The following is a 14,454-nucleotide window of genomic DNA, read 5'->3' as shown; positions in this document are numbered from 1 at the left end:
GATGATCTACTGCTGCAACCACTTGAATCATCTTCAGCAAAATTTTACTTGCACGTGATATTAATGATATCGTTCAATAATTTCTGCATTCAGTTGGATCACCTTTCTTTGGAATGGGCATAAACATGGATCTCTTCCAGTGAGTTGGCCAGGTAGCTGTCTTCCAAATTTCTTGACGTAGGCAAGTGAGCACCTTCAGTGCTGCATCCATTTTCGAAACATCTTAATTGGTACTCTGTCAATTCCTAGAGCTTTGTTTTTTGCCAATGCCTTCAGCGCAGCTTGGACATATTCAGTACCATTGGTTCTTGATCATATGCTACTTCCTGAAGTGGTTTAAGATCAACCAATTCTTTTTGGTATGGTGACTCTGTGTATTCCTTCCATCTTCCTTTGATGTTTCTTGTGTTGTTCAATATTTTCCCCATAGAATCCTTCAATACTGCAACTCAAGCCTTGAATTTTTTCTTCTTTCAGCTTGAGGATGCTGAATGTGTTCTTCCCTTTTGGTTTTCTAACTACAAGTCTTTGCACATTTTGCTATAATACTTTGTCTTCTCAAGACACCCTTTGAAATCTTCTGTTCAGCTCTTCATCATTTCTTCCCTTCATTTTCGCTACTCTCTATTCAAGAATGAGTTTCAGAGTGTCATCTGACATCCATTTTGATTTTTTCTTTCTTTCCAGTTTTTTTAATGACTTTTTGTTGTGTTCATGTATGATGGCCTTCCATAACTCGTCTGGTCTTCGTTCATTAGTGTTCAATCTGTCAAATCTATTCTTGAGATGAACTCTAAATTCAGGTGGGATATACTAAAGGTCGTATTTTGGCTCTCGTGGCCTTGCTCTAATTTTCTTCAGCTTCAACCTGAACTTGCATACGAACAACTGCTGGCCTATTCTGCCGTCAGCCCTAGCCTCGTGCTGACTGATGACGTTGAGCTTCTCCAGCATCTCTTTCCACAGATGTATTCGATTTGGTTCCTGTGTATTCCATATGGCAATTTCTGTGTGTATAGTCACCGTTTATGTTGCTAAAAAAGGTATTTGCAATGAAGAAGTTGTTCGTCTTGCAAAATTTTATCATGCGATCTCCCGCGTTGGTTCTATCACCAAGGCCATATTTTCCAGCTACCGACCTTTTTTCTTTGTTGCTAACTTTCACGTTCCAATCACTAGTAATTACCAATGAATCTTGTTTACATGTCTGATCAACTTCAGACTGCAGAAGTTGATAAAAATCTTCAATTTCCTCACCTTTGGCATTAGTGGTTGGTGTGTAAATTTGAATAATAGATGTATTAACTGGTCTTTCTTGCAAATGTATGGGTATTATCCTATCACTAACAGTATGTTATTTCAGGACAGATCTTGAAATGTTCTTTTTGACAATGAATGCAATGCTGTTCTTCTTCAATTTGTCATTTCTGGCACAGCAGACTACATGATTGTCTGATTCAAAATTGCCAATACCAGTCCATTTTAGCTTACTAACGCCTAGGATATCTATCTTTATGTGTTCCATTTAATTTTTGACGACTTACAATTTTTATAGATTCATACTTTGTATGTTCCACAGTCCGATTATTAATGGATGCTTACAGCTGTATCTTCTCATTTTGAGTACTGCCACGTCAGCGAGTGAAGGTCCAGAAAGATTGACTCCATCCACATCATTAAGATCGACTCTACTTTGAGGAGGGAGCTCTTCCCCAGACGTATTTTGAGTGCCTTCTAACCTGAGGAGCTCATCTTCCAGCACTATACCAAGCAATGTTTCGCTGCTATTCATAGGGTTTCACTTGCCAATTTTTTCAGAAGTAGACCGCCAGGTTCTTCTTCCTTATCTATCTTAGTCTGGAAGCTCCATGAAACCTGTCCATGATGGCTGGCCCTGCTGGTATATGAAATGCCGGTGGCATAGCTTCCAGCATCACAGCAACACGCAAACCACAAACTGACAGATGTGTGGGAGCAATGTATACCAGATATAATAACATACAATTACAATAACATCTTCCATTCAGATGTCACATTTTTTTTCTCCCAGATTACATATTCTTTGAAGCCAGGTAATCCCTTTATTATATTCTGTGTAGTAAAGAATAAGGATATTATGTAGCTGGTAAGGAAATAATATTCCCCTATATCTCACAGAAATGCTAGAGCATTCATAATATAAGTACTTGAATAACATTTAAATCATGATAATAAAATATAAGCCAAAAGTCTTAAGAAACTGTAAAAAACTTAAAATTTTTCTTTAATTCTTTCATACTATTTCCTTGGAAGTAGCAAATGGGTATTCCCAAAAATTCATATGTTAGCATTTGTTTGTTTCATCTTAAATTATGTGAGCAAAAGAAATTTCAATCCCTGCTTGAGGAATCATCCCAGTTAATAGGAGACATGGTATAAAAATTTTCCCTTCGATTCCATTCACAGGAAAAACAAACACTTATTTTCTCCTGGCATTTATTAACTCCCTTTGTATACTTTCTCCCTTTTCAACTTTCTTTTTCATAGCCAGACAGCAAAAAAGAAAACATGCAATGCAGATCCAGGAAACAGGGAGCTGTGCTACTGTCATATTCGGCTGCCATCTTCCTTAGGTCTTCAGTCACTTTAGGTTTGAAATTACTTCTAGGAGTTGCCCAATGGGGATTAATGGAGGTGGGGACAAAGTAGGAAGCTGCTTTGGATTTATGGCCCAAATAACTAGACGGTTCTTCAATAATTCAGACTTGTCTCAGTACTTTTTTAAAAGATTTATAGCATGGACCATAAGGCAATTTGTAATAAACATACAAAGTGTTCTAAACAATTGAAAAATATAAATATACAAGGGCAGTGCAAAAAAAAAAAAGGAAGAAAAACACTGACAGAAAATAACAACAGTGCTATTTCATCAACAAATGAGAGATTCAATATTTAAAAGATCGATATTAAGATTATTAAATAACCTATCAAAGACTTTCAGTTTATTTCCTTTTCTATCAAATAATAAGAGAAGGGAGAGGAAAAGAAAACCATATACCCTCCAATTCCCACCCTTTCTACCTCTGTTCTCTTTACAATACCTGAAAGCACTGATAGAAAAGGGGGCTCTTTTTACTAAGCGCTGTTTTCCAGTGGTAAGATTCATTTGCTTCATTTCTGTACACAAAGACAGAGATATTAGATGAGTCATAGAAACATATTGTGCTATAAATCGTCATGAAGATTTGTAGCCACACCACATGATAATCAGGAGTCACGGTGCTTTGGGAGTAGCTGACAAGCACAGTATATTAAGGAGAGTTTGCCATGTATCTATTTCTCATGTCATAAATGTGCTTTTCAACGGAGCACAGCTTCACTGCTTGATCTAAGCTCACACATAAAGATACTAATGTCACTGCTCAGTATGTAGGGTATATTCACCTCTGTATCACAATTAAGAGGTTAAACTGATGCTAAAATATACAAATTCTAATCTTAGGAAAATTAGGAGTAGCACAAAGAGAAAAAAGTCACAGTATTAAATCTTTTGGCTGGTTTATTAAGTGGAAAGATGTACTGTGATCTCTTCACAAATTTTGGAAATAAAAAAAAAAGACACATTCTCATGACAAAAATTAGAAAACTCATAGAATTTAAAAAATGGGTACATATCTTGCCTTTTCTTGAAATTGTACATCTTTAAATTGTAAATTTTCTAAATTGTATAAAAAAAAATTGTATATCTAAACAAAAAATACAGAAAACCTAGTTAGGCCCAATAAATATGTATATAAAAGACTCTAGTGATAAAAAATTAACTAGTTAACTAACTAAAGGTATTACAGGCATACCTCAATTTATTGCACTCTGCTTTACTGTGCTTCAAAGACACTGCATTTTTTTTACAAATTGAAGGTTTGTGGCAACCCTGCATCCAACAAGTCTATCAGCGCCATTTTTCCAACAGCATGTGCTCACTTTGGGTCTCTGTGTCACATTTTGGTAATTCTCACAATATTTCCAATTTTTCATTATTATTCTGTTATGGTGCTCTGTGATCAGTGATCTTTGATGTTACTATTGTAATTGTTTCGGGGCACCATGAACCTCATCCACATAAGATGGTGAACTTAATAATGTGTGTATTCTGACTGCTCCACTGACCAGCCATTCCCCATCTCTCTCCCACTCCTCAGGCCTCCCTATTCCCTGAGACATGATAATATTGAAATTAGGCCAATTAATAACCCTACAATGGCCTCTAAGTGTTCAAGTGAAAGGAAGAGCCACATGCCTTTCGCTTAAAATCAAAAGCTAGAAATGATTAAGCCTAGTGAGGAAGGCATGTCAAAATCTGAGGTAGGCCCAAAGCTAGGCCTCCTGTGCCAAAACAGCCAAGCTGCTAACGCAAAGGCAAAGTTCTTGAAGGAAACTAAGAGTGCTTCTCCAGGGAACACGTGAATAATGAAAAAGAGAAACAGCCTTATTGCTGATAGGGAGAACGTTTTAGTGGTCTGGATAGAAGATCAAAGCAGCCACAACATTCCCTTAAGCCAAAGCCTAATCCAGAGAAAGGCACTAGCTCTCTTCAATTCTATGAAGGCTGAGAGAGGCGAGGAAGCTGCAGAAGAAACGTCTGAAGTTAGTAGAGGCTGGTTCCTGAGGTTTAAGGACAGAAGCCGTCTCTGTCACAGCAAAGTGCACGGTGAAGCAGCAGGTGCTGACACAGAAGCGGCAGCACGCCATCCAGAGGGTCGAGCTGAGATAACTGGTGAAGGGACTGCCCCACAACACAGATTCTCAGTGCAGATGACACAGCCTTATACTGAAAGGGGAGGACTTCACCATCTAGGACTTCACCGCCAGGGAGAAGTCAGTGCCTGGCCTCAAGGCTTCAAGGACAGGCTGACTCTCTCGTTAGGGGCTCACGCAGCTGGTGACTTGAAGTTGAAGCCAGTGCTCATCTTCCATTCCAAAAATCCTAGGGCCTTTAAGAATTACACTACATCTACTCTGTCTGTGCTCTATAAATGGAACAACAAAGCCTGGATGATAACCCATTTGCTTACAACATGGTTTATTTAATATCTTCAGCCCACTGTTGAGGCCTACTGTTCAGAAACAAAGATTTCTTTCAAACTGTTACTACTCATTGACAGCGCATCTGGTCACCCAAGAGCTCTGATGGAGATGTATGAGGAAATCAATGTTGTTTTCGTGTCTGCCAACACAACATTCATTCTGCAGCTTATGGATTGGGGAGCAATTTCAACTTTCTAGTCTTATTATTTAAGAAATACATTTTGCAAAGGTTACACCCCAAAATAAAGAAAACAAAAATCCTCATAAATGGACTAACTAGCAACATCATGATAAACAGAGAAAATACTGAAGTTATCAAGGATTTGATTTTACTTGGACCCACAATCAACACCCACGTAAGCAGCAATCAAGGAATCAGATGATGCATTGCATTGGGCAAATCTGCTGCAAAAGACCTCTTCAAAGTGTTCAAAAGCAAAGATGTCACTTTAAGAACTAAAGTGCACCTGACCCAAGCCACGGTGTTTTCAATTGCCTCCTATGCATGTGAAAACTGGACATTGAATAAGGAAGATGGAAGAAAAATTGATGTCTTTGAATTACGGTGTTGGCAAAGAGTATTGAATATACCGTGAACTGCCTGAAGAACAAACAGATCTGTCTTGGGATAAGTACAGACACAATGGTCCTTAGAAGCAAGGATGGTGACACTTTGTCTCACATACTTTGGACATGTTATCAGCAGGAACCAGTCCCTGGAGAAGGACATCATGCTCGGTAAAGCTGAGGGTCAGTGAAAAAGAGGAAGACCCTCAATGAGATGGACTGACACAATGGCTGCAAAAATGAGTTCAAGCACAACAACGATTCTGAGAATGGTGCAGGACTGGGCAGTGTTTCATTCTGTTGTACACAGCGTCACTATGAGTTGGAATCAACTGGACGGCACCTAACAACAACAACAACATAGCTGCCATATACAGGGATTCCTCTGACAGATTTGGGCAGGTAAATTGAAAACTTTCTGGAAAGAATTCAGCATTCTAGGTGCAATTAAGAACATCTGTGATTCATGGGAGTAGATCAAAATATCAGCGTTAACAGGAGTTTTGAAGAAGTTGATTCCAACCCTTGTGGATGACTTTGAGGGGTTCAAGACTTCAGTGGAGGAAGTAACTGCAGAAGTGGAGCCTGAAGATGTGGCTGAATTGCTGTAAACTCATGAAAAAACTTTAATGGATGAGGAGTTGCTTGTTATGGATTAGCAGAGAAAGTTGTTTCTTGAGATTAAATCTACTCCTAGTGAAGATGCTGTGAATGTTGTTGAAATAACAACAAGGATTTAGAATATTACATAAGCTTAGTTGATAAAGCAGAGGCAGGGTTTGAGAGGATCGACTCCAGTTTTGAAAGAAGTTCTACTGTGGGTAAAATGCTATCAAATATCATTCCATGCTACAGAGATATCTTTCATGAAAAGAAAGGTCAATTGATGCAGCAATCTTCATCGTTTTCTTATTTTAAAAAATTGCCACAGCCACCCAACCTTCAGCAACCACCACCCTGATCAGCCAGCAGCCATCGACATCGAGGCAAGACCCTCCACCAGCAAAAAGATTACGACTCACTGAAGGCTCAGATGGTGGTTAGCATTTTTTAGCAATGAAGTATTTTTAATTAAGGTATGTACACTGTTTTTTCAGATATAATGCTATTGTACACATAACAGACTATAGTATATGTAAACATAACTTTTATATGCACTGGGAAACCAAAAAATTTGTTTGACTCATTTTATTGATATTTGCTTTATTGCAGTGGTCTCGAACTGAACCCGCAATATCTCAGAGGTATGCCTGTATTTTGTTCTTTTATCTATGATTCATCCAAGGGAATATTTACCAGATAAATCTCTTCATTTCCAAAAAGGTAAGTAGTAAGTCTTAATAGACAGTCTACCTTCTCCAATTGAAATCATTGGATTCCAAAATAAAGACTTTCACTGCCCAGGCAAATACTAGTTATAGAGGTATAAAGCACGTTCTGGCCCTTCTGTATTCTCCCAGGCTCTGCACACATTGGCATTCCACAGTGCAGAGAAAAAGCAAGATCATCTCAGCATGTGCAGCAAAACCTGTGGTGCCTTCTTCTTATGCCACCTCATTTTGAGTTTACTTTCACCATTTCTATAGAGAACTCAAGTTGACTAGTGGCTGAACTGTTGGGGCTGATAACTTTGCAAATAAAAAAATAAAATCATTGTCATCTAGTCGATTTCAACTCATAGTGACCCTATAGTACATGTAAAATGCTAATACCTACATCCTTAAAACAGTATCATTATATAGAGGGCTGGGGAACTTGAGTTATTATATACAACTCCTCTTCTATGATAAAGCTATTTTCTATTTAACCACACTGTCTGAGAGAAATCTTCCAAAAACGCAATTTATTAGAAAATGTTTCTTCAGAAATGTTTGGCTTGCTGAATTATCTACCAAATGCTTTGGCAAATTTCATCCTCTAAATGAAACCTGATGTCTGTGTATATCATTCTGCCTCAGTACTGCTCCAAAAATAGCATTTATACACAAGACTAAAAATGTCTACCAGACACCTTCTGCTCAGACTGCAGCAGAAAGACAAATGTCAGCGCCCCTACAGGCACCTTATTTGCCTAATGTCATAAAAAAAAAAAGTTACGGTTAGTCAGGCGTAAGAATCTGATAATTTTAACTCTTGTGAATAAAAACAGTAAGAGAAACAACTTCGGAGGGACAGTAACCATTAGATATTTGCTTGCATCAACCTCTGACTGGACAAATCACCTTCCCCATTTCTGGGCCTTGGCTCATCCAAAGGAATTTCCTAGGGTTTCACCCCCTACCCAACCACAACACACAAAAAACTCAGCCATAAAGGTGCTTCTCACAGAAGCTAGGAAAGAATAACTAAAACACTGAGCTGTGTAGCAACCAAAATGCACTCTTATTGAGAAAACCTCCCATCCATGCCTTGTTTGCCTCTAAGCAACAATAGCTAAAGCTAGCAGCTTGAAACCAAAAGGGTTAAATCCAACAGATTTTTCATGGGATTCCTAAAAACATGCCAATATTTTTATCACGCGAAATTCAAAGTAGGGCTGATTACCTGGCTAATACGTGAAAGAGTTAAAGAAATCAGAAAATGGAAAAAGGCAATACTCATTTAAAGAAATCATTTTCTGGCAAGGGTACCAGGGGAAGGGTCATTCAGCTGAACTTTGGTCTTGAAACTATCACCAGCTACCTATACAACTCTGACTGTCACTTAGCCTCTCAGTTTGATCCTTAAAATAAAAAGGCTCATACTTATTTCCAAAATCCTACAGAATGATGAATAAAATAAGAGCTATAAAGTGCTTTGTATTCCTTAGAAGAGAAAAATTACATAAACTCAAAATATATGAGAATCTTCACATACATTAATATCTAAAGCACATAAACACGCCTTTATAAAAGGCAATGTTGTTCAAGGAGATTTTAAATCTTGAATTTGTAGAGAGGTATTTTGTACATTACTAAAAGGATTCACTTCACTATTTGCAAATATATCAACTACTCCTGATCCTCAGAGCTATAGATTTTACCATATCAATATACTAAAAACACACAACTATTAGGGAAAAAAACATACCTGCAAAGTCTATCTTGTAGCTGAATTTGGAAGTAGTAAAAGAAATGGAGCCACAAGGGTTTGTTTTGAAGCTTTTTTCGATATCTTCACTGCTAACTGAACACTGAATGTTGGTATCCGGCTTTAAGACAAACCAGAAAGTTTCATTTACCAGCTGTTCACATTAATGGCTTGGCCACAGAAGTGGTACTATGGTCACAGAAACAGAATGGAGGGACCAGAGAAACTTACTGATCTGTTCTAATTCCCAACACACAGGGAGAATCGCAGCTAAGCCAGCATATTAAAGATGGTTTGATTTTCAGCCAGGGCTTCAAAACAGTTCGAACTGGTTCAGTCACGGACGACGAATCTAAATCGGAACAGACTCGAATTTTTTAAATTTGAATGAAGCAGAACAATAACGGGAACCAGAAAAAGTACGGGTCTTAGCCCTGGAATGGGAGGCTCAAAAGGAGCATAGTGCGCCCCTTCAGGAGCCTGACGTGAGAGACTGCGTTATTGCCAGGGCTGTGGAATGCAACACACATTCAAAGCAGTACAGTTGGCCACCACCTCTGAGCAGGGCACTGCTGTTTCTGATTCTGCCAGTTGAGAGATTTGGTTGCTATGCAACACACACACTGCCCTTGTTTTCTAAGATGGAGACTAAGTTTCTAGCAGCCCTTCGACCCATAATTTTTCCCATTCTGGTTATTGTTCTGGTTCACCCACATTTTAAAAATTTGGGTCCATTTGGGTTTCACTTCGTCAGCCATGACTGAACTGGGAAGAAATCGGTTTGAAACCCTGTCTTCAGCAAAGAAACTTCAATAACTGGTTTTAGTCACTTTTTCCAAATTATTACAACTTTTTATAGTCACCTTCCTAAGTGGAGCAAATTAACTCTTCTTTAAGCAGCCTTATAAGGTAAAAAAGAGCACAAGTCTTAGAGTCTGGCTTCAAATTTCAGCTTACCCATGAACTAGCTGTGTGGCCCTGGACAAATTACATTAGCTTTTCTGAGTTTCACTTTCCTTGACTGTAAGATGGGGTGTTAATATCTGCCTCAGAATTGTTGTGAGGATAAAGGTGAAAATATATGTACAGCACCTAACATAATACCTGGCGTACAGAAGGTGTTTACATATGGGCTTGTTTTCTTCCCTTTCTCTTTGTCCATCAAATCAAACTTGGAGTTGCTCAGATGTACTGATACCATGCAACTCTCAGTCACATCGCCCTCTGTACACACAGTAAACACATACTGTTTCTTCTAAACATATTATTGTGAAAACCTGGGGAAAAGAAAAGGAAAAGGACTAGAATTTCTAACTTTTCTTTTACTGAAGCTATCTGATTTCCTTAAGGTTTGATTTTTTTCAGACTGTACATCCATATTCATTTCATATATCAGCAAGATGATGCTAAGTGACTCAACACCCCTTCTGCGAAATCAAGGAGAGGAGATACCTGGAACATGTGCCACTTGCCACATTCCGCCAAGTAAAACCAGCCCCACTGGGTATCTGACGTGTCCATCTCATCCATCTCGCTATCTGTCGCTTTGGAGAAGAATTCTTCTGCTTTATGAAACATCTCCTGAAATGCCAGAAAGAGGCAGAGGAACAAATATTTCTATTAATAACCAATGTGCTCTTTACAGATCATTTTTCTTCTTTACAAAGAGCTATATTCCAAGTGTCTTTCCCACAATGACATTTTAAAAACTCTATTCTATCTTGCATATTGGCTCTGCAGATAAACATTTTAAAATATTGAACATGATTTTTTAAAACACAACAGACAAATGACAATACTCTTAGGTAGGATATATCAATGTCCATACAACCATTTAAGTAATCTATATCAGCATCTACAAGAACTTGAAATTCTTGGGATCATGCCAAGAAATTTCTTAGTATGTGTTCATGTATTTGGTCAAAAGGATTCATGCTATCACTAGTTAAGAACAAATACATCTGATTCTTGTTTTAACATTCATTATTTCATTCAATGGCATGGGAAGAGGTTTATAACACATGGCGCTGAGACAACAAAAAAATACAGTATGAAGCAATTTTAATAAAAAATACATCTATACCCATGAGAAAATATACATATGTATATATATATGTATGTATGTGTATAAAGTATAATTATATATACCTAGAAAGAAGTCTGGATGAATATACAACAATTTATCACAGTTATTTCTGGGTACTGGGACAATAATAATCATAGTTAACCCTTACATAGATCTTACTAAGCTCCAAGTGCTGTTCTAAGTACTATATAGAAAAATAACTCATTTAGGCCTTATAACAACCCTATAAGGTAGGTACTATTATTACCCCAAGTTTATAAATGAGGAAACTGAGGCACAGAGAGGTCATATAATAGGGACGTCAGGATTCAAAAACAGGCAGTCTGGCTCCAGGATCTGTGCTCTTAACCACCATGATATACTAGCTTATACGTCATTATCAATAATTTCATAATTTTAACTATACTGAGTAACTTATGTACACATTATCTTTGAAAAGTTTTAAATATTTTTGGGTGGACATTGTGATGGAGAGGAGGTCACTAGGAAAGGAGTAAATGGCTGGTCAAAGGAGATTAACTTTATCTGAAATGTGGCTTTCTGTCCTCATTCTTTATAAGGTTTTTTTAATTAGTAATTTAAATTTTCACAACTAATACATGAAAACATTCTCCCTGTAAAAAATCAGACCATTCAAGATAAAGCTAAAGAATTTTCTGACCTTCACTTCCACTCCTGGTACCTTCTCACCCTCCTTCTCCAAGGTTAACCAATAGTATTAATTTACTACTATGTATCTTCCAGACTTTTAGATATGTGTCTGTGTTTGTGAGTATGTGTAATCATATACACACATATGATGATTTGTTACAAATCTGAGTTTCTACATTTTTACAAAGAATATGCACTACTGGGGTAATTATTAAAATAGTTGTTTTTAATTTCATTATTTAAATGTACATCCTGTTTTTGTCACCTGGGATAAGGCCCCATTAACTTATCTAGGTCACAGTTTCCTCTTCATAAAATGGAGATTAAAGAGTCCTTCCTCATTGGGTTTGTATTAGAAATGAATGAGAGAATGCATTAAAGTATCAAGTACAGTACCTGAGCTCAATGAAGGGGGCTTGTTATTTTTTATTCATGTTTGGAAACTCTCTCCAAGGAATGCGTTATGATAATTTTCTGGATTTTTCTTTCATGTTTTAAAGTTGACTGGCTGCTGAGAAATGAAAAACAGAACATTCTAGAATCAAGAGCTTCAGGTTTAGGACCCAATATTTACCTTATATACTTTTTAACCAGAAAAATAAAGGCAATGACTTAAAATTTAGGATCAATTGTCCTGTTTAACTATTCATAATTCCTGCTTCCTCCTTCTATTATTATTCATATCTTTTGGAAATTTTACTGTTTGTGGAGAGAGAGAGCACCAGAGAGTGAGAGAGCAAGCAATTTAATAATTTAGCAACCTATAATTAATTTTTATTCTGAAAATAACACAAAAAGTCTGGAAGGATGAGTTTGAAATGAATAGTTAAATATTTGGATTTAAAAAAGAAAGAAAGAAACCCATTGTCTTCAAGTTGATTCCTTCTCATAGCGACCTTATAGGACAGAGTAGAACTGCCCTATACATAGGGTTTCCAAGGAGTGGCTGGTGGACTCAAACGGTCAGCCTTTTGGTTAGCAGCCAAATGCTTAACCACTGCGCCACCAGGGCCTTATAAAACCCAGTAAAAACCCTATAAGTTCTACATATTTTCTCTATTAGAAAAGGTAATGAGAAACAGAAAAGTATCTTTTATACAGTGTACCTGTAATATCACCACTTCTCTTCTACCTGTAATATGTGGGTTTTGGTAAGTCACACTGTCCCTAAGATCATGCTTTAGGCCCATGTTATAAGTAAAAGTATTTTACCAAAGTCCTTTAATAACTTCCTGTGATAAATAGTTTTGGGGGGAAGCTAAGACAGGGCCATACTTATTCTATTTTAAGAAGGACGGCACTACAGGCATGTACCAATGTACTAAGCATTCCTAAAGCACTTCAAATTTTTATGAAATTCCTTGTCAATTTACTAACTTTTTTCTCCACAACCTGATGTACAGGATAAGTTATTATTCTCCAAACAGAGTCAGGGGGAAAAAAAAGGAGCAGAGAATAATAAAATTATTTTGTCTAGAACCACAGAGTTACCAGTACAAAGATTAAAGGAACACCCAAGGCCTCCTGGGCATGACTTCTTCCCTAAGCTGTCAAGCCTCACTGCCTCATTTTCATATATGGACAGTTATTCCTTCTCGTCTCTGTTGCCAAGGCTTAATTTAATTGCTTAGCTTCACAGATGCTCTGGCTTTCTTTCAAAAGATTCATTTCACAAGACTAAAACTTAAGATTTTCTACAACAAGTTTCTCTTCAAACGAATGGGTATTCTGTATAATTAGGCTCAAGCAGAAAGTCAAGTTTAAATTTAAAATACTGTAACCATAGCAATAATGGCTCTAGATTAGAACACATTTACAGACAATAAAAAGAAGGTATGCAAGTTATCAGTCATTGTGTAGGCACTTAATAAATGTTAGCTGAATGAATTAGTTCAGCTACCATGCACGCCTTGATTTTCCTGTTTTTAATTGGCAGATAATGACACTTCCTGCTCATCAGGCTGCAAGAAGAAAAGCTAGTACAATGTGGCAAAGCATTTTATAAATTTTGAAGTGCTATGGGTATGCTGGTGGAGCCTGTCTGTGATGCTATCTACTCCAAAGGGAATTTTCATTTATAGAGCCTAGGGGCAGTCAGTCTATGAAAGTCTATGGGGAAAATGAGTTTAAAAGTCAAAATATCCTGGTCTATATAAAGAAAATAATGCTGCCTTCTAGACTGCTTAAAAGCTTTTTGATGTTTATTAGAATAAACACAGTATAATTAATTTTGTTAGTGCCTTGAGGAAATCACATGTGATAACGAAAACTCCCTTGGTTCTAAAAGAAGAAAATTCAAAATCTGATATTAAAAGCTTTAAAACAGGCAGACAGAGTAAGGGACTCAGTGGTCCCTCTCCCCAGGAAAATAACATCTTAATGGATGAAATTAAAAAAAAAAAAAGTTTAAAGTCTCTGGAAATTGTCCTAAGGGCATGCAGGAAGTGGAAAAATATCTCAAGATGATCTACTAAATCTCAGTAAGGACAGGGGCCCTGTGGCACCTGCACCACGGCCTGCCCCGTCACCTCCCTCCACCAGATCCGTGTTAGGGAAGCTGCGCCACTGGCATGTGCAGCCAAAGAGACAGAGGATTCCTCTCCCTCCAGCAACCAGTCTGGGGCTACAGCTGCATTCCGGGAGCAACAGAGAGTTGCCATTTCTCATCCCCTCCGGCCTTGAGGGGTACCTGGGCAGTACAAGAGTTAAGTACTGGGCTACTAGCCGAAAACCTGGTGGTTCAAACCCACTCAGAGGAGTTTCAGAAGAAAAGCCTGGAAATCTGCTTCTAAAGGGTCACAGCAATGTAAACCCTAAGGAGTGCAGCTCTACTCTGCGACACGAGGTTGCTGTGAATCAGAATAGACTCAATGGCAACTCGTTTGGTTTTTTTTTTTTATTATAAATACATTTAGAGAACTAAATGAAACCATGCTTAAAGGAACATAAGATGACAATGTCTCATTGAATAGAGAATATCAATGAAGAGTTAGAAATTATTACAAAGAACCAAATGG

General features: G+C 37.6%; 1 protein-coding gene across 9 annotated transcripts in view; it reads right to left on the bottom strand.

Moving 5' to 3' along the window:
- The window catches only part of PARP11 (poly(ADP-ribose) polymerase family member 11), a 60,366-nt gene that overhangs the window by 21,921 nt on the left and 23,991 nt on the right, over positions 1 to 14,454 (bottom strand). For 3 of the 9 annotated variants that reach the window (XM_064284719.1, XM_023549031.2, XM_023549032.2), the window contains 4 exons: positions 11,834 to 11,948; positions 10,153 to 10,281; positions 8,701 to 8,821; positions 3,081 to 3,156 (listed from right to left, as the gene is read on the bottom strand). In XM_064284719.1, coding sequence (XP_064140789.1) covers positions 3,081 to 3,156; positions 8,701 to 8,821; positions 10,153 to 10,278 — 323 coding nt within the window. In that variant the 5' untranslated portion in view covers positions 10,279 to 10,281; positions 11,834 to 11,948. Of the gene's footprint in view, positions 1 to 3,080; positions 3,157 to 8,700; positions 8,822 to 10,152; positions 10,282 to 11,833; positions 11,949 to 14,454 lie in introns of those variants that run through there. The other 6 variants (XM_010590810.3, XM_023549033.2, XM_064284720.1 and 3 more) reach the window with 5 other exon arrangements.

The sequence above is a fragment of the Loxodonta africana genome, chromosome 4 (genome assembly GCF_030014295.1).
Source record: "Loxodonta africana isolate mLoxAfr1 chromosome 4, mLoxAfr1.hap2, whole genome shotgun sequence".
NCBI classification, from domain to species: Eukaryota; Metazoa; Chordata; class Mammalia; order Proboscidea; family Elephantidae; genus Loxodonta; species Loxodonta africana.
This window is presented reverse-complemented; position numbering and strand designations above follow the sequence as displayed.